The 20,179-nt window shown below is 48.2% G+C and overlaps 2 protein-coding genes and 2 long non-coding RNA genes across 4 annotated transcripts in view; 3 read left to right on the top strand and 1 right to left on the bottom strand.

The window, feature by feature from the left end:
- The window catches only part of GIMAP8 (GTPase, IMAP family member 8), a 641,187-nt gene that overhangs the window by 485,407 nt on the left and 135,601 nt on the right, over positions 1-20,179 (top strand). The window lies entirely within an intron of this gene.
- On the bottom strand, positions 1,564-18,382 carry LOC114018369. Its single transcript, XM_037891422.2, is given in 4 exon segments — positions 1,564-2,515; positions 2,517-2,937; positions 9,341-10,563; positions 17,529-18,382. Coding segments are annotated over 4 exon segments (3,036 nt in total). The 3' UTR covers positions 1,564-1,977.
- Positions 9,923-12,801, top strand: LOC122464798. Its single transcript, XR_006289186.1, has 3 exons — positions 9,923-10,055; positions 10,470-10,567; positions 10,655-12,801. It is a non-coding gene; the product is annotated as an uncharacterized LOC122464798 (long non-coding RNA).
- Positions 14,202-18,094, top strand: LOC122464797. The gene is made up of 4 exons (XR_006289185.1): positions 14,202-14,268; positions 14,598-14,833; positions 17,585-17,857; positions 17,953-18,094. It is a non-coding gene; the product is annotated as an uncharacterized LOC122464797 (long non-coding RNA).

The following is a 20,179-nucleotide window of genomic DNA, read 5'->3' as shown; positions in this document are numbered from 1 at the left end:
CTATCAAATCCCCCCTCATTCTTCTCTTCTGCAGACTAAACAATCCCAGCTCCCTCAGCCTCTCCTCATAAGTCAATACATTGATTATATACGAAATAGCATATAAATTGACCATAACATCACATAGCACAAGGATAAATGGATGGTAAAATGAACTAATTGGCTACATAAACAATATCTCGGTTGATATGTGTCCTAAAATTCAGCTTAAAACTATGTTGAGTCATCAAGATCTAAAACCCCAAGTGCTGCCGTATGGTTAAATATAAATAATAAAATTTATTTTCATAGCATCATTCATAAGTCATGGAAATTATCACATGACATTTCACAACAAATCAGAGGCTAAACAGGAAAATATAGGAGAACTACATTACCTAATTACTGGTAAGCTATATCCATAGGTAAGGCTACGTTTTAGTCATGAGTCTTTTTAGTAACAATCATGGACAGGTCATGGGCAGTAAACAAAAATTCACAGCCCATGACCTGTATGACTTGCACTATTTACCCCTAACTAAAACTTGGACCAAGGGGGCTGCAGGTGCTGGGAGGGGCCCGCAGGTGCTGAGGGTGGGTGGCGGCATGCAGCCCAGGACCTCTGCTCGTTCGGGGTGGGGAGGGCGGGTGGTCACACGCAGCCCAGGACACCCACTGGTGACGGGGGGGTGCGGGTGGCGGCGGGTGGCCTGGGACCCCTGCTGCTGCTGAGAGGGGAGGGTGGGCAGGGCGGGCAGGCTGCCTACCAGGCTCTGCGCAGCTCCCCAGAAGCAGCCGGCATGTCCCTGCCACTCCTAAGGGGAGGAAAGGCCTGGGGGGCTCCGCCATGCGCTGTCCCTGCCATGAGCTCCAGCTCTGCAGCTCCCATTGTCCGGGAACTGCAGCCAATGGGAGCTGTAGGGGTGGAGTTTGTGGTGGGGCCAGCACGTGGAGGAGCCCCCCTGGCCTTCCCTCCCCATAGGGGCTGCAGGGATATGCCAGCTGCTTCCAGGGAGCCCGCCCCGAGGTAAGCGCCACCCTGCACCCCAACCCCCTGCCCCAGCCCTGAGACCCCTCCCACACCCAAACTGCCCCAACAGCGGCCGGTGCAGCTTGCCCAGGGGCTGCCCAATCTGCTCGGGCAACGCCGGAGCCAGCCCAACCGGCTGCTGCAGAAGTCACAGAGGTCACGGAAAGTCACAGAATCCGTAACTTCCGTGATCTCCAGGACAGACACGCAGCCATATCCATAGGTAGGACTGTGGGAGTTACACTGCAGGTAGAACTGGTTGAATATTTTAAAAAATTTAATCACAAATACTTTAGTGAATAGAAGTGCTGAGTTGAATGTGAAAAAAATATTTGCAAGCTTTGAAGGTTTCATGAATTTTCAGATTAGTGGTCTGAAAATCTACATCACACGTTGTTTGTTATTCTATTGTTTACAGAATTTCCACCCAGACGCAGAAACAATGCCATGTGACTTGGGTGGCCAGTCACACATTACAGACACTGACTAGTCAGAATGAACTGCTTGGGAACCCCCAATGAGCTGAGAACCGTTCATTCAAACTGATCAGTGAATACTTATGAATGGTTATTTTTATGAACAGATTCTGATGTCTGTAAATGATTCCTGAACAGAAGTAAGGTGTACATTTACCACCATATTGACAGCAATATCACAATTAATATCATACATCAACCCCAGCTTATTCCAACTCTTAGTCAGAAGAGATCTAATCGCTGTAGCCAGAATCTTTAATGAAACCAACACACAATGTTCATAAAAAGCAAATGCTCAGAGCTTCATTTACTCATGCTTTGTATGCATTAGCTGTAGGGCATGACAGTACAAGGTTGACTAAGAAGCTGATACAAATTTCTGTGCAGAAAAAATTAGGAGGTGAAAGTGTCACAAAGCACTGAAACTCCATTCATCACTATTGAAAAACTGGCAAAGTGGCAAGAGAAGGAGAAAGTATGGTAAGTCAATCATTATTGAAACCAGCGTTTCATATTTGAAAACACAGATGTGAATGGATTTAAAACAGGGTCTGTTATAGTAACATCCTCAACAGCTCTTTCCCGGAGTTCACGTAGCTGTGCCTGGTAGTGGGTTTCTATTTCCTCTAAATCTTTTTCCCGTTTTTGTCTCATGGCCGCCTGCTTTTTTTTCAAAGTGATTTTATCATGTGAGCTTCCTTTCTTTAATTCCTCATCTATTTTTCTACATTCATCCTCATACTGAGATTCCACTTCTCTTTTTTTTCTTTCCATCGCTTCCTTATAGGGTTCTCGGAGCATCTTGATTTTTTCTTGAAGTTTCTTCTGAGCATATTCATACATGTCATTAGTATAATGTGAGCCTCCATTCTGTTGCACCATCTTATCAATCATTGCAATCACCTCTGAAACCTGGGCTTCCCGCTCCTGTCCTCCTGCTTTGTTGTTAAAAGCGCAGCATCGATTCCCGCACTTTTCCATCAACTTCTGAAGATCTTTGTCATCCAAAGATTTTAAATATTCATCTAAAGTCATCTTTTCTGGTGAACAAGAAGATCATGTACTGCACAGCTTTTTCCCAAAAAATGTCTTGTATTCTTTTAATTGTATTTTTCTCTTCTTCAGTGAAACGACCCAGCTGCATCACCAGAACTATAGCATGGGGTCCTGGGGCGGAGACTACCACACAACGCCCTATTTCTTTCATAGTTTCTTTTAAAGGAATTTTTGTGTCAAAAAGACCAGGAGTATCAATGACTGCAATGTCCCTGCCGTTCCAAGCCCTGCTCTCCTTCTTACATGTCGCTGTTACTGATTGTGCTGCGATTTTAGACTCAAACACACGCTTGCCAAGGATGGAGTTTCCTGTTGAACTTTTCCCAGCTCCAGTTTTACCAACAAGAACAATCCGTAGTTCAGATTTCTCAGTGCACGGGCTGGCAGTTCTTGGGCCTGGAAGAAGTAAGTTTGACAATGTTATTGTAAAGATAATAACATAACAATGCGTGAGTTTGGGGGATTTCCCTTTCTGTAATTATAACTGTTGTAAGGCCTTAGTTAACTGGCATGGAAACATTTTGCATTTTGGAGTGGAGTAGCAAAGTGGGTGGTTAGCACTGACAGCCTGTCACCTTTGGAGGCCTCAGTTCAGATTTGAGTGAGTTCTAAGCACACAGTAGGCTTTGGGCTGGAGGGGGCCAGTGCAGTGATCAGGTGTTGTTTCTGGGAGGGATGCTGGTCTGGATCCTTATGTTCTGTTTTGGAATCACTGCTCCACCAGGTCTCATTAGCTCCCTGTCCAGCCTCTACTACACGCAGAGAGGAGCAGCAGTCACCAGGAGCCAGTCCCGGAAGGTGGGAGCAGCAGAAAGAACTCGGGGCAGGCTAGAGAATGGGCTCCCTGTTTTGTGGACGATGCCCAAGGAGTTTAATTTGGACGTGACTTTCAGAGAAGTGGAGCACGCCCAGCTCCCCGACTTCAGCTGGAAATTTGGGTGCTCAGCACCTCTGCAAATCAGCCCCTTTGTTTTATTTTTTTCAGTGATGAGGTGGAAAGAAAGAAAGAAAGAAAGAAAGAAAGAAAGAAAGAAAGAAAGAAAGAAAGAAAGAAAGAAAGAAAAAGATGACAGCATGATGGATAGGGATGTTTTCATTGAATCAACATGTGCAAGGTAACAGGCGGCCCCTGGATATGTCAAAGGGTGGCACCCTGGTACGTCGGGAGCGATTCGTAACTTGTTTGTGTCTGTGTATAAAAATGTATCTCAGAGGAAGTGTCTTTGTCCAGCCTAGGGGGGGTGGAAAGTCCTGCCACTGACTGAGCTGCGTCCCTTTGTCGGGGGCACTCATGTACTAGCAGAACTGTAGACATCAGATCCAGGGAGCTAGAGACTGTGTTTCATTTGGCCATAAACCTGGCCGGGTGCCTTTGTACTTTATCTGATTTTGTGGTCATTGGGGGTTCTCTCGGGGTCTGCTGTGCCAGCGATCTGCGCAGAGCCAGGGCAGCACACAGAGGAAACACATGCACGCAGCCGACTGTTATCAACATTTGATAGAGCAGAGCACCACATCGGTGACATCTGATGACAATACTTACTGCGAATGAAACAAGCCGTGATGTCATTGTGAAACAAGGGCACAAGACAGGAGCACCGGAAGCTCCCTAGAAGTGGGGAAGCCACCGGCGCCCACTCCCCCGCCGCCTCTTCCCCTGATGCCTCAACTTCACTCTGCCTCTTTCTTCGAGGCCCTGCCTTTAAAAGTAATAGGGCCATGGCCCCTTGCTTCCCGCCCCGTTCCGGCACCCCGGCAGAAGATTGCAGAGCTCTTTGAGCCCAAAACCATCGTGCGACCCTAGTGTGAGGCTGAGGCTCCACCAATAGATCCCACAAAGTTTGACTTCACCATTGTCTGAGGAGTGGAAGGGTCACCTGAGGAAGAAACTTTGCGAAAGATCCCAGGTGTTCTCACTGCATGAGTGGGATGTGCAAAAGGAGTGGAACACAACATCAGACTACAAAACTCACAACCCTTCAGGGAGAGATCTAGGAAGACTGCACTCCCAGAGATGGAGGATGTGCAGCAGCATCTTCAGGAGTTGATTGTAATGTCATCATTGCAGAATCCTGCAGCCCACATGCCGCCCCCATGGCAGTAATCTGTTAGATGAGTGGGCAAATCCAGATGTGTTTTGACTACCGCACCCTAAACAAGCACACAGTCGTTGACCAGCACATCAAGCCTGGGAAACAAGCAGGAAGAATTCGATGTCCTGGCACAATCAAGGAACTATGATGTGATTGGAATAACAGAAACTTGGTGGGACAGTTCACATGACTGGAGCACTGTCATGGATGGGTATAAACTGTTCAGGAAGGACAGTTATGGGAAGAAAGGTGGTGGAGTTGCACTGTATGTAAGAGAGCAGTATGACTGCTCAGAGCTCCAGTAAGAAACTGGAGAAAAGCCTGTTGAGGAGTCTTTGGGTTAAGTTTAGAGGCGAGAGCAACAAGGGTGATGTTGTGGTGGGTGTCTGCTACAGACCACCAGCCCAGGAGGAGGAGGTAGACAAGGCTTTCTTCGGACAACTAACAGACGTTTCCAGATCACAGGCCCTGATTCTAATAGGGGACTTCAATCACCCTGATATCTCCTGGGAGAGCAATACAGCGGTGCACAGACAATGAAGGAAGTTTTTGGAGAGTGTTGGGGACAATTTCCTGGTACAAGTGCTGGAGGAACCAACTACGGGCTGTGCTCCTCTTGACCTGCTGCTTACAAACAAGGAAAAATTGGTAGGGGAAGTAGAAGTGGGTGGCGACCTAGGCAGCAGTGACCATGAGATGGTTGAGTTCAGGATCCTGACAAAAGGAAGAAAAGAAAGTAGCAAAATATGGACCCTGGACTTCAGAAAAGCAGACTTTGACTCCTTAGGGAACTGATGGGCAGGATCCCCTGGGAGGCTAATATGAGGGGGAAAGGAGTCCAGGAGATCTGGCTGTATTTTAAAGAAGCCTTATTGAGGGTGCAGGAACAAACCATCCCGATGTGCAGAAAGAATACCAAATATGGCAGGCAACCAGCTTGGCTTAACAGTGAAATCTTCCGTGAGTTTAAACTCAAAAAGGAAGCTTACAAGAAGTGGAAACTTGGACAGATGACTAGGGAGGAGTATAAAAATATTGCTCAAGCATGCAGGGGTGTAGTTAGGAAGGCCAAAACACAACTGGAGTTGCAGCTAGCAAGGGATGTGAAGGGTAACAAGAAGTTACCTCAGTGGTACCAGATGACAGAACAAGGAGCAATGGTCTCAAGTTGCAGTGGGGGAGGTTTAGGTTGGATATTAGGAAAAACTTTTTCACTCGCAGGGTGGTGAAGCACTGGAATGCGTTACCTAGGGAGGTGGTGGAATCTCCTTCCTTAGAGGTTTTTAAAGTCAGGCTTGACAAAGCCCTGGCTGGGATAGTCTGATATTCTATGAAAGGTTTCTACAGGTATGTTAGCAACAACAAGAAGGTCAGGGAAAGTGTGGGACCCTTACTGAATGGGGGAGGCAACATAGTGACATATGATGTGGAAAAAGCTGAAGTACTCAATGCTTTTTTTGCCTCGGTTTTCACAGACAGGGTCAGCTCCCAGACTGATGCACCGGGCCACACAGTAGTGGGTCGGGGGACAGGCCAAGGACCTTCCCCTCTGGTGGCACCCACAGTCCAGGTCAGCTCCTCTTGTCTCAGATAGGGAGTTGAGGGGGATGGGGGGAACCCGGGCCCGCCCTCTACTCCGGCCGGGTTCCAGCCCAGGGCCCTGTGGATTGCAACTGTCTCCAGTGTCTCTTGTAACAGCTGCGTGACAGCTACAACTCCCTGGGCTACTTCCCCATGGCCTCCTCCCAACACCTTCTTTATCCTCACCACAGGACCTTCCTCCTGAAGCCTGATCACGCTTGTACTCCTCAGCCCTCCAGCAGCACGCCTTCTCACTCCCTGCTCCTTGCACACCCTCCCCTAACTGCTGGGAGGTACTTTTTAAACCAGGTGTCCTGATTAGTCTGCCTGCCATAATTGATTCTAGATGTTCTTAATTGGCTCCAGGTGTCTTAATTAGCTTGCCTGTCTTAATTGGTTCTAGCAGGTTCTTGATTGCTCTAGTGCAGCCCCTGCTCTGGTCACTCAGGGAAGAGAAAACTGTTCATCCAGTAGCCAGTATATTTGCCTTCTACCAGACTCCTGCACCCCACTGGTCCGGGTCTGTCACAGTGGATAGAAAGCTGGCTAGATCATCGGGCCCAACGGGCAGTGATCAATGGCTCGATGTCTAGTTGGCAGCCGGTATCAAGTGGAGTGCCCCAAGGGTCGGTCCTGGGGCTGGTTTTGTTCAACATCTTCATTAATGATCTGGATGATGGGATGAATTGCACCCTCAGCAAGTTCGCAGATGACACTAAGCTGGGAGGAGAGGTAGATACGCTGAAGGGTATGGATAGGGTCCACAGTGACCTAGACAAATTGGAGGATTGGGCCAAAAGAAATCTGATGAGGTTCAACAAGGACAAGTGCAGAGTCCTGCACTTAGGATGAAAGAATCCCATGCACCGCTACAGGTTGGGGACTGACTGGCTAAGCAGCCATTCTGCAGAATAGGACCTGGGGGTTACAGTGGACGCAAAGCTGGATAGGAGTCAGCAGTGTGCCCTCATTGCCAAAAAGGCCAACGACATATTGGGCTCTATTAGTAGGAGCATTGCCAGCAGATCGAGGGAAGTGATTATTCCCTGTATTCGCCACTGGTGAGGCCACAGCTGGAGTATTGCGTCCAGTTCTGGTCCCCCCACTACAGAAAGGATGTGGACAAATTGGAGAGAGTCCTGCGGAGGGAAGACTACAAAGTTGGAGCTTTTGAAAATGCACTAGCTGTTGTTTTGACTGGTGATCATTGGACACCCTTGAGCAATCACAGCTATCTAGGAGTCACGGCACACCTGACTGATGCTGCATGGCCACTGCAGTTGTTTGCTTTAATAGTAACGCATACGGAAGAGAGACATTATGCTAAAACATGTGTAGAGCGTTTCTTGGTTGTTGCGAAAGAATGGAATATTCAAGAAAATGTAACACCAATTAGTACTAACAGTGCAATCGAAACTGTGATTATTCGCAACTAATTTTTTAAATCCTGATTCATTTGTTTTGAGTTGATCACTGAGTTAACTGCAATTAATTGACAGCCCTAGTTGAAACTTTAGTAGAGAAGAGAATGATCAGATACATAGATGAACACAATTTATTGGGAAAAATGTCAACATGACTTATGTAAAGGGCTATCAAGCCTCACCAATCTATTAGAATTTTTGGAGGGGGTCAGCTGTGTGGACAGGGCTGATCCAGCAGCTATATAGTGTACTTGGACTTTCAGAAAGCCTTTGACAAAGTTCCTCACCAAAGGCTCTTAAGAAAAGTAAGCTGTCCTGGGATAAGAGGGAAGGTTCTCTCATAGATTAGTAACTGGTTAAGAGATAGGGAACAAAGGGTAGGAATAAAAGGTCAGTTTTCAGAATGGAGAGAGGTAAACAGTGGTTTCCCTAAGGATCTGTACTGGGACCAGGGCTATTCAACATATTCATAAATGATCTGGAAAACAGTGAGGTGGCAAAATTTGCAGATGATACAAAACTACTCAAGATAGTTAAGTCCGAAGCAGACTGCGAAGAGCTACAAAGGGATCTCACAGAACTGGGTGACTGGGCAACAAAATGGCAGTTCAATGTTGATAAATGCAAAGTACTGCACATTGGAAAACATAATCCCAACTCTAACTATAAACGATGGGGGTCTAAATTAGCTGTTACCACTCAAGGAAGAGATCTTGGAGTCATTGTGGATAGTTCTCTGAAAACATCCACTCAATGTGCTGCGGCAGTAAATCGCTAATAGACTGTTAGTAACAATTAAGAAAGGGATAGATAATAAGACAGTAAAGATCCTAATGCCATTATATAAATCCATGGTGTGCTCACAGCTTGAATACTGTGTGCAGTTCTGGTCACTCCGTCTTGACAAGATATATAAAGAATTGGAAAAGGTGCAGAGAAGGACAAGAAAAATAATTAGTGTATGGAACAGCTTCCACATAAGGAGAGATTAAAAAGACGGGACTATTCAGGTTGGAAAAGAGACGACTAAGGGGGGATATGATAGAGGTCTATAGAATCATGACTGGTGTGGAGAAAGTAAATAAGGAAGTGTTATCTACTCCTTCTCATAACACAAGAACCAGGGGTCACCCAATGACATTAACAGGCAGCAGGTTTAAAACAAACAAAAGGACGTGTTTCTCCACACAATACACAATCTGTGGAACTCCTTGCTGGGGATGTTGTGCAGGCCAAAATTATGACTGGGTTCAAAAAACAATTCACCAAGTTCATGGAGGATCAGTCCATCAATGGCTATTAGCCAGGATGGGCAGGGATGTAACCCCATGCTCTGGGTGTCCCTAGCCTCTGTTTGCCAGAAGCTGGGGGTGGATGACAGGATGGATCACTTGATAACTGCCTGTTTTGTTCATTCCCTCTTGAGCACTTGGCATTGGCCACTGATGGAAGACAGGATACTGGGCTAGATGGACCATTGGTCTGACCCAATATGGCCGTTCTTGTGTTGATCCACTCTGTGCCCGGAGTCTGGGGCATCAATCACCTCAGCCACCCAGTCCACACATAGGAACCAGCTCGGGTATTTAACTAGAAGCTAGGATTTTATTTCTAATTGTAGTCATTATTTGAATGGAAGCTGAGCCTGCATTATACACCCAGGATAATTTAGATTCATGCCCTTCATAAGGAATCCCTTACCTGATCCAGTAGCTCCAGGCACGAGAGGGCTGTAGTTGAGGGAATAATACGCAGATTTACTTAAATGTTTACCTTTCTTTAGCGTTGAGATCAAACTCTCCTCACTTGGGGCACTCACAGCCCCGTCCGCACACACAGCTGACACCCGGAATCTGTAGGGAGTCTCAGGCCTCAGTCCATCAATGTTACAAGATCCAGTTCTCTCTCCTTTCCTTCGTTCCAGCCATTTGCCTTTCTCCTCCTGACTCGTATCTTCTGTCTTCTCTTTATATTCCACCTTATACTCCCTTATACTGACTCCTTCTCCAACCACAGTTGGACACTCCCAGGTGAGTGTAATGGCTGATGAATCTACAGTATTTTTTCCAGGCTTCCCAGGAGGGCAGGTAGGAAGGGTCTTCACAGGATCACTCACGTCGCTGCGTTCGCTGAGCCCTGGTTTGCTCACTGCAGCGTATCGGAACTGGTACTCGGTGTTTGGACGGAGCCCTGTTACTGCGAATGTCTCTTGTTTGTTATTTACATCCACAGCCATCCTGTTCTCGTGCCCTACAATTCTGTACTCCACCCTGTAGCCAGATATCGCAGCCCTTCCAGAGTCTGATGGCTTAAATGTGAGCTGCACACGGTCATGTTTGATTCCCTCAATCAGAGGAGGAAGAGGTTTTGATGGAGGCTCGAAATTGGTGCTGACCAGCTCTCCATCCTCATACAGGTAAATGGAAGCTCCTGGATGGTCCTCATCTGGAACAGAGGCCACAATGAACCGGGTCTTTTCTTGAGATTTATTGATGTTGGTAAATTCTAAGAAGGACTTTGCAAATATGCATGCTTTTCTTCTTATCTCTTCGTCCACAAACCACTGTTTGGAGTTTGATTTCTCATACGGAGAACTGGCTGATTCTGGATCATGAGTTTTCTCCACATTTTGGGATTGAAGCCAGACATTTAAAACTGATAAATATGGCTCCTCTTCATCTAATGAAGTAAATGTAAAGGAGACAACATACTTATGCATAGGGCTAAATAATACCTGATTTAGTTCAGTTTTGGAAGAGATAATATCCATGTCATTTAGAAAAGTGAGGTATGTTTTCACAAAATTCATCTCTCGCATCTTTTTATCCAGATATTCACTGAGTTGCCGAGTATTGAATGGTGATTGTTCTTTGCTGCTTAAAATGTCCACCAGGGCCCCTTCCTCTGCTCCTCCTCCACGGATACAGGGTAAGAGTTCTGATAGCTGTCGCTGGAAAGCCTGTCTGTACTGATTACACAGAGCTTGGAATTGCTGGACTTTCCTCTTGATTTCAGGGAAAGTTGTGGCAGTTCTGTCCTTCATCATGTCATTGCACCGCACGTCTAGTTCTGTGAGGTGCTCCATGACAGCTTCAACATCAGAAATCAGCCTGACGCCGATCTCACGTATCAGCTGAGTGCTTCTGGAATCTTGCTTGATGAGTGGATACAGCCAGACTGTCACTGGAACGGCCTTCTCCCCATTGTCTCCCAGCAGCTTGGGGAGAGTGGAATAAACTTTTACAGCATCTTCATAAGTAACTGGATTGTTCTCAAGACCAAAGTCACCATAGAACGTACAAGTGATTTTGTCAGTATTTTCTATTTCCTTATCCTCCATTTTGGACTCTCCATCTTCTTCTGAAATCTTTGCTGTTTTTTCTATCGTAAGTTTCATCTTTCCCTGGATCTCTTCTACACTTTCAGAAGAAGAAACTTCCTGATCAAACACAAAGAAAGCCTGAGCCCCATACAGCACAGCTGTGACCACATGGGTGGCTTTGCCTTGGTCGAATACAGCAGGATAAGTAACCTGCTGTCCTAAATGGCTCATTGTCAGATGCTCAGACCTCACTGTCATTTTGTATTGGAGAGTAACTCGCGCCTGATGTCTGGATTTCCTGGTGTCACTTAAATATACAGCAGATCCATTCATTTCAACTAAACCACACAGGAAACTGGCCTTCAGCGATTCACCAGCATGGAGTGCAGAGGCCTTCTCTGCAATGGTGTCAGATGCAATAACCTGAAATTCAGTCTTGTATTGTTTTTGCATATCCACGTCCTTCCTAAGAGCCGCACTGTCCAATAGTGTGATGCCTGCAAAATTCCAAACACAGAGTGAGTAACAGAGAGGCTAGGAAATCTTTCCACAGTTTAAGCATGTCTAGAGCATGAATTGGGCCAGGTCATATTGGGTTGTTGACCAGATTTTTTTTCTTTTTAGCTGCCATCTTGTTCTCCAGAATCTCAGCTTTCATTTCAGATTAAGTCTCTAGCCCTCATGGGTGTGAAGAATAAAATGTGACCCAAGTGTAACCACTCCAGTGAGGTTTACCTGGTCCTGCTTTGAGCAGGGGGCTGGACTAGATGACCTCCTGAGGTCCCTTCCAACCCTGACCTTCTACGATTCTATGCAGACAGCCTGAAACAATAGCCCAGAAAGGTCTGAAGTGCCCCAGTCATCTCCATATGGGCTTAAATGAGATGCCCAATGACAGTAATTTCAATGTCAACATTGCTAATGATGTCACTGCTGCCCAAAGCATGTCAGGGCTAGTCTGCACTAGAAGCGCTACATCGACATGGCTGCACCATGGCAGCTGCCCTGCTGTAATGCGTCTGGGGAAGAGGCTCTAAGACGAGGGGAGCAGCTCTCCCAGCCGCATAATCCATCTCCGTGAGGGGTGGTAACCATGTCAATGGGAGACGCTCTCCCACCGACATAGCGCTGTCCACACCGGTGCTTAAATTGACGTGAATTATGTGGCTTGGGGAGGTGGATTATTCCCACCCCTGAGAGATGTAAGTTATACCAAAGTAAGCTCTCGTGTAGACAAGCCTCAGAAAGGAGGGGGAGAGTCACAGAGCTGCACAATCTACGGGGATGCACCCTTCATTTTGGTGCCATGTGCGGGAGGCGTGTAGGTGCTATTGTGACAGTGGGATCCGTCGGTATCAACTTATGAATTTTATTCTGTATTATTTGTAACCTCCCCCTTTCCTTCCTGGGTTACTTGAGAGCAGGCAACTCTCACCTGTTGCCTGGGCACCTGACGTCATTAAGGACAATGGAGATCCTGGGGGTCCCAGCTGAGATGGGAAATTCGGAGGGAATCCTCAAGTAACCCCCCTGCAGTAGTGCTTTTACTGTTAGGAATATTTACAGTTGGTGGTGCCTCCACCTGGACAGGCACGGAATACATCTGTGACTGTACTTCGGTTGCCTCCAGGACCAAAAATATCAATAATGGATCTTAGTCAGGCAAAATAAAACCAACGCACGTTTATTTAAAATGTACCCTAACAGCACACAACAGAAGATGCACCAGAGTCACATGGATTAAGTGGTTATATCCCTACCAGATCAGTAGGTGGCGCTGCAAGAGCTCAGCTAACGACTGCAGCTTCCAACGGCAAGTCGCAATAGAGCCCTAACCAGGGGTGAGCTGGAGCTGGTTCGCATGAACTGGTTGTTAAATTTTGAAGCCATTTTAGAACCGGCTGTTAACCTGCTTCCCTGCAGGGAGCGCTGAGGCTTTGCTGGGCTCCGGCTGGGAAGTGATGTAATTCCTCCTCCGGCCGCCGGGGGCGCTGCGCTGCGGGAGCCACGTGGGCTGCCCCCCGGCCCTGGGCACGAGCCCTGGTGCTGCTGCTCCCCTGGCCCTGGGGCTCCCGCTGCTGCCTGGGGCATCCCCGGCTGCTCTGCTGGGCCGGGGCTGCGTCCTGCTGCTCTCCCTGCGAGCCCCCACCACCCTGCCCGCAGCCGGCCCCTGCCCTGCCTGCAGCCACCCATCTTTTTAAAAAAGAACTTTAGGCAGGGTGAACATACATCCGTATTTTCCCGGACAGGTCAGGTTTTTTGGTTCTTAAATCGCCGTCCGGGAGGAATTTTTAAATTTAAAAAATTCCTTCCTAGAAAATATGGACGTATGGTAACCCTGTGGGTACAAAAAATACATACTGGGGCACAGCCCTTACATCAGAACTTTCTATAGGGAACCAGTTGTTAAGATTTTGGCAGCTCATCACTGACCCTAACCAACACTCTTGGCAATCTACACAGCTCCACCCATCCCAGAGTGCGCGCTCGCCCTTAACCCTGTAGTTCTGGGCCCTCTCTTGCATTGGCGTACTGAATGAGCAGGAGTTCAGGCCAGCACTTTGTAAGGCTGTCAGTGGGAGTCCAGGTGAAACAAGGAGTGGGGTAATTTTGTATGTTGACCTATTTAGGTTGCACAACACCAGCTGGCAGTAACCGTTGTTATATCAGAGGGCAATAGCCCCAGGATAACACACTCTTTCCTCAGTTGTCTGCAGTCACATGCAGATCTGCTGCACAGCTGATAGTCTCCAGCTTCCACCCTCAGTGCTTATCTCCGGAGAAGGCGTCCATGAGCCAGGGCTCAGCACGAACAAGCTGTCAGCTGTAGCGTAGTCTTAACCCTGCTCACGTGTCTTTCATGTTCCCAACCCTCCCAGGTTGGCTGGATGTCTCCCGGAATCGGGCTCGATCTCCCAGAGGCTACTGAAGCCAATCCAGGAGACTTTAGGCCACTGAAAGTCCGGCGGTGCAGCGGGGCTAAGTCAGGCTTCCTGCTTGCCCTGGCTCCGTGTGGCTCCTGGAAGCGACCAGCACGTCCCTGCGGCCTCTAGGCACAGGGGCGATCATGTGGCTCTGTGCGCTGCCCCTGCCCTGAGCACCGACTAGGTAGCTCCCATTGGCTGGGAACTGCAGCCAATAGGAGCTGTAGGGGCAGTGCCTGCAGGCAGGGACAGCATGTGGAGCCACCTGGTCCTGCCCTATGGGCTGCAGGGATGTGCCAGTCTCCTCCGTGAGCAGTGCAGAGCCAGGGCAGGCAGGAAGCCTGCCTTAGCCCCGCTGCACCGCCCACCAGGAGCCACCTGAGGTAAGCACTGCCTGGCTGGTTCCCTCACCCTGAACTCCCTCCCGCACCCCAATCCCCTGCTCCAGGCTCAGCCTGGTGACCCCTTGACCCCAATCCAGAGCCTGCACTCTCTCCTTCACCCCAACCCCCTGCCTCAGCCCCGTGAAAGTGAGTGAGGGTGGGGGCCAGCAAGCAACAGAGGGAGGGGGGATGTAGTGAGCAGGGGCAGGACCTTGGAGAAGGAGTGGGGGAGGGGTGCAGCCTCGGGGAAGGGGTGAGATGGGGTGGGGCAAGGGTGATTGAATTTGTGTGATTAGACAGTTGGCAACCCTATGTGTCTTTAACCCCAGCAACTCACCAGCAGGGCTCCATCGTATCTTCTCCTCAGCCCAGATCCAAGGGGAGCAGCAGCTCTCTCTTCCAGCTCCCTGCCCCCACGCAACCCGCTGACCCCCAGGAAGCTCAGTCCAGTCCCAGAGGGTGCCCATCCCTGCATCCTGAGCCCTGCAGTCCTTCTCAGCCAGGATACAGTACCTAGAGGTCTCTCTAATCAGAATACCACTGAAAGGATTCAGAAGCTCCCCAGGTAGGTGTGCCCACATATGTACCGAACACCAGTGTGAATGTGCCCAAGGGCAAGCCTGCTATGCTGCAGTGCAGACAGTGTCCTGTCTGGGAAAAGTGTCTGACACCTACCTGAGGGACCATCGCTGAGAGCAGCCCGAGGCCATGGACTGTAACTCAACTACTGCCCACCTCAATGGAACTCCGGGGTCTCTCTACTCTGGGTCTTACAAGGGGGATGAGCGTATATGCCGGGTCTAGAGCTTCAATCTGAGCACAGGGACAGGCCCTGTATATGAGCGGAGTTCTGCTTTGAGCAGAGGCCATTGCCACACCTAAGAAGGATGTGCTGGTCTTGCATCTCTGGACTTTTGCTACTTTCCAAGATCTGGCATCTCAGGTGCTTTAACAGGAAAGGGTCTATGGACAAGACATTCCTTTTTGCTAAGCCTGTGTTCCTTGCAGTACAAGAGGCTTAACTCTGTCTCTGAAGGGGTTAACTAGAAGCCTGGCATGCCCATACCGAGGTGGAGCTCTGGGGGAGCATGTGGAAGTGAACGAGGGGCTCAGGAGGGCACTGGTTTCAGGGTCTAGAGCAGCTCTGCTTATATATTTATTCAGCTGAATTTATTAATTGTTCCTATGCCCCACCTATTCAAAATTGTAATTAAATATTCAAAGGGGGCACTCAAGCCCTAGAAAGAAAAGTTGGCCTTGTGTTTCAGGCACTGGTCTGGGACTCAGGAGAACTGGTTCAAGATTTTGCTCTTCCACAGACTCCATGTGGGCTACGGGAAAGTTTCTAGGGTATGACTACACTGTACACTAAGCCCAGATCTGTGGGCTTGTGGATGTGGTGTTTGCAAGCCCACATCTGTGCGTCCATGCTGCATTGTAAACCTGGGTCTCACAGCCATGTTAGTGCTTCCACACATCATCACTACACAGACCTTCTGACGCAGGTCCGCAGCTTGAGCTGCAGCCACACTGCACAATGACAGGGCCTGGAGCCAAGTCACAGCAGGCCTGGGGACCCATTGTGCAGAGTCTTAGGATCCAGGTCCTGAGTGCTCGCTGACCCAAGTCAGACTGATTTGTATGTGGATGGAAGGGGTGGCTTGGGCTCAAACCTGAGTCAGAGCCCAGACTCAGGGTATGTCTACACTGGCAAGTTACAGGGCAGTATATCAGCTTTCTGCGCAGAAACTTGCATGGTGTACACACTGCCAAAACCACCCCGAGGAGAGGAATAAGGCTCCCAGCGCAGTGGCTTCTGCGCTGTTGTCAGTGTAAACACATCCATTGCCTTGAGCACAGTAGCTGGCCTCCAGAAATGTCCCCCGATCCCTCAAGTGGACGCTCTGCTCATTGTTTTGAACTCGGCTGGCAGCCCTGAAGGCACGCGCCGCTCCCCTTTTGAAGCTCCGTTTCTGACAGCTGTTGAGTGCTGTGCTGATCGGCTACGGGACACACGGCAAACCATGAGTGCGGAATGCTCAGGTTATTGAACACAGAGGCAGGGGTGTGTGTGAGTGTGTGTGTGTGTGTGTGTGTGTGTGAGAGAGAGAGATTGTGTGTGTGTGTGTGTGAGAGAGAGAGCGAGAGAGAGAGAAAGATTGTGTGTGTGTGTGTGTGTGTGTATGTGTGTGTGAGAGAGAGAGAGAGAGAGAGAGAGAGAGATTGCTGTGCAGAGAGCTAGGGAGGTAGGCGGTGGCTGATATCGGGATTTCCCCCTCCCCCTGCCCAGGACTGGTTGCTTTCTGCCGCTGTCTGAACTTAGAAGACAGCATGCTGACACACTCTCTGTCCCGCAAAACACACTGTCTCCCTCCCATACACACTCCTTGTCCCACACTCCCCCACCACCCCAGTCAGTTGAAAAGCAGCTGGAAATGTAGTAGGATGCCCATGGAATGATGGGATTGGGAAACCTGCATCATGTGACGCTGCCCCACGAGGCATTGCAAACCCTTCCCAAAGCACCCTGCAGCCCCTTGCACAGTGGGATAGCGACCACAATGCACGGCTCTCTGTGCCCTTGCAAGAGCTGCTAACAGTGGTTTAATTCCAGCGCATTAATCAAACAGGTATAACTTGTGTGGAGAAACTTGCCAGTGTAGACATATCCTTGGTGTGCAGTGTAGAATTTCTTAACTCAGTTAATCCTGCTCGGGGGGTGGGTCAGAGCCTGAGACCCCCTGCGATGTGGCTCCAAGCCCTGACATTTTGCCATGTGGATGCAGCTCAAGCTGCAGACCCGAGTCACAAGCTCTGAACACTGCAGTGTGGACGTGTAAGCCTGGGCGTGAGACCGAGTACATCATACCCCTAGGGCCAGATTTGCAAGTGCTCAGCACACACAAATGGGGCCAGATTTTCAAAAGCACTCAGCTCCTGTTGCTTGTGGCTAAATGTTCAAAAGGCCACGACATCCAACGTAGTGAGCTTTTTGAAAACCTGCTCAGGTCGTTTGGTGCCCAAATGGAAGTGGAACTCTTTTGATTTGTCTGTACCTCAGTCCCCTGTCTGTAAAATGAGGATAAAAATGATTCCTTTCCACCAACCTTTCTCTGTCTTGTTTATTTAGACTGTCAGCTCTTCAGGGCAGAGCCCGTCTCTGACTGTGTGACTTGCACAGAGGGGTTGGTTGGGGGTCTCTAGGTGCTATAGTTAAAATCTCCACCAGGGCCCCCTCCTCTGCTCCATCTTCACGGATAGAGGGCAGGGTTCTAGCTAGCTCTTTTTGGAAGGTCTGTCTGGGCTGTTTACACAGATCTCTGAATTGCTGGATTTTCCTTTGGATCTCGGGGAAGACTGTAGCCGTTCTGTCCTTCACCATGTTGTTGCACCGGACGTCGCACTCAGTCAGGTGCTCCAGGGCACTTTGAGCATCATAAATCAGCCCCGAGCTGATCTCGCCCACTAGCTGAGCGGCTCTGGAATCCAGCCTGCTCAGTGGGTACGGCCAGACTCTCACCGGCACAGCGTTTTCACCAGCGACTCCAAGCCGCTTAGGGAGAGTGGAGTAAACTTCCATGGCATCTTGGTAAGTAACCGGATTGTTCTCCAGAGCAAAATCACCATAAAATTTGCAACTAAAATTTTCAGCTTTTTCTACTTCCTTGTTCTTCTTTTCTGCAGACACCTCTCCTCCTCCTGAAAACTTTGGGATTTTTTCTACCATCAGTTTCATGTTTCCCTCTATCTCTTGCACACTCTCTGATGAAGAAACTTCCCGATCAAACACAAAGAAAGCCTGAGCCCCGAACTGCACAGCTGTGACCACATGGGTGGCCATGCCTTGGTCAAACACAGCAGGATAAGAGATGTTCTCGGTCCCCAAATGGCTCATAGTCAGCGGCTCAAACCTGTTTGTCACTGAGTAGTGGAGAGTAACTCGAGCATGATATTTTGATTTCTTTGTATCATTTAAAAATGCTGCAGATCCACCTACTTCCACCATCCCCCCCAGGAGACTGGCCTTCAGGGATCCAGACAGACTGAGAGCAGAAGCCTTAGATTCAATGGAATCAGATGCAACAATCTGGAATTCAGTCTTGTGCTGTGGCATTGTCTTCACGTCTTTCTTAAGAGCCTCAACGCCCCATAAAGTGATACCTGAAAATTCCACCCAAGCACATAGTGATCACTGGAGAGGATGAGAAATTGTTCCAATGTAATGTAATAAGTTGTCCCATATTGAAGATTCGCCATGAGCAAAAGGACACCAGCAGTGAGGGCTCAAATCAATGTGCCCTGTCATCTGACCTTCCACTGGAATCTCCATTCGTCCATCTCTGTACCTTGCTCTCAGACTGTCCTTAGGATTTATGGGGCCCTACGCAGTATTATTAAACTGGTGCCCCTATGCCCGACGGCAGCCCAAGCTTGCACCCCAGCTGGGGGGCGAGACAGCAAAGGATACTGAAATACCCAGACCACCTCATGGTGGCAGAGAGTCACAGTTCCCTGCAGAGACCCCCGTACCCTCTCCCTCACGCAGAATGGACATGCAGACGGTACCTAATTAAAAGCACTAAACTTGGGAATAAAATATGTCAGTCACAGGCTTTTTGATGTGCCCTGAAGTTTGTCAGAGGTTTATTTGCAAAAACTTTGTAGTAAGGGTGAGTCACTTGTCCTGCTGAATACAACATTAAATATTATGGAATATATGATACAGCTCTTCTCTGTTTTACATTTTCTTAATCAGTATTTCTAAGCTGACTTTATATTTTAAATGTACTCTTAAGCCTTCATAAAGTAATCATTCCAGATTACTACATATTTAACTCACTGAAACAAAGACATTATTTTAAATTAATGAGTCACAGAGGTTTAGTGTGTTCATAACAATGTTCACTGTTTTTAGAAAAAGGGAACACTAATTTACTTTGTGTGATCTCCGTAACAATAGAGGTGTTTATGAAATTTCACCAACTTTCAAAGATATGTTTCCAAAGATTTTAGGCATAACAAAGGATTTTATATCTGACTAGGTACTGGTTTTGCTGGAGGGTTCTCTTAAAACTAGTTCATCAAATAGTCAGAAGTAAAGAAAGGGAAACTCGTTTGTCCAGCTATCTGGAAGGAAAGGGGTGTTGTCCCTTTAAGGGCTCTCTTCAATGGGCGGGGTGTGAAGGGAGGGATTGACAGAAAGGACAGGAAGACTTTGGAAGCAAGTTTTTTTTTTATTATAGTAATTAAAACGTGTATTGTAGATAAGGGTGGTCTTTTGAAGAATTTATTTAAAAAACGATATGTCTGAAGATCCAAGCATTTAAGGCTAAAGATGATTGTGCATCTAAAAATCTATGCAATGATTTTTTAGAGATGTGATTTTATCATCTTCACCAACTCACTAATGAAATATTTTTAAAGCAAATTTTAAACTAAGGTCCTGTAGACTGACATGTTCTAAGTAAATATTACAGCAATGCACAACTGTTTTGGCCAGTAAATTCAGAAACGGGCAGTATATACCTGGGGGTTGGCAAATGCCTGTTGAATGGTTTCATCCCCCTTGAATGGCTCTTTAACAGGTTCCATGTTGTGCTAATAGGTCTGGCAGGCTGGAGGCTTTTTCACTTTTACCTACTAGATCCCCTCCCGAGGAAGACTCACCAGGCTGCAGCAGCCAGCTGGGGAGCCTGCCGGAAGGGTCAGAACAGGGATAGGAAAACTGGGGGGGTGGACACTAAGACCCAGGGGTGCCCCAAATTTTCAGGTGCCCTACACAGCTGAGTATGTGGTATATGCCTAAGGATGGCCCTGCTTGCTCTCTGTGTGGTTATGTGCTAGCTTCACTGTTACCTCATTCTCTCCCTCCTCCCGCTCCACATGTCTCATCTGTCTGTGGCATCTTGTC

The sequence above is a fragment of the Chelonia mydas genome, chromosome 2, assembly GCF_015237465.2.
Source record: "Chelonia mydas isolate rCheMyd1 chromosome 2, rCheMyd1.pri.v2, whole genome shotgun sequence".
Classification (NCBI taxonomy): domain Eukaryota; kingdom Metazoa; phylum Chordata; order Testudines; family Cheloniidae; genus Chelonia; species Chelonia mydas.
The sequence above is the reverse complement of the archived record's forward strand: the minus strand, read 5'-3'. Positions and strand labels throughout refer to the sequence as shown.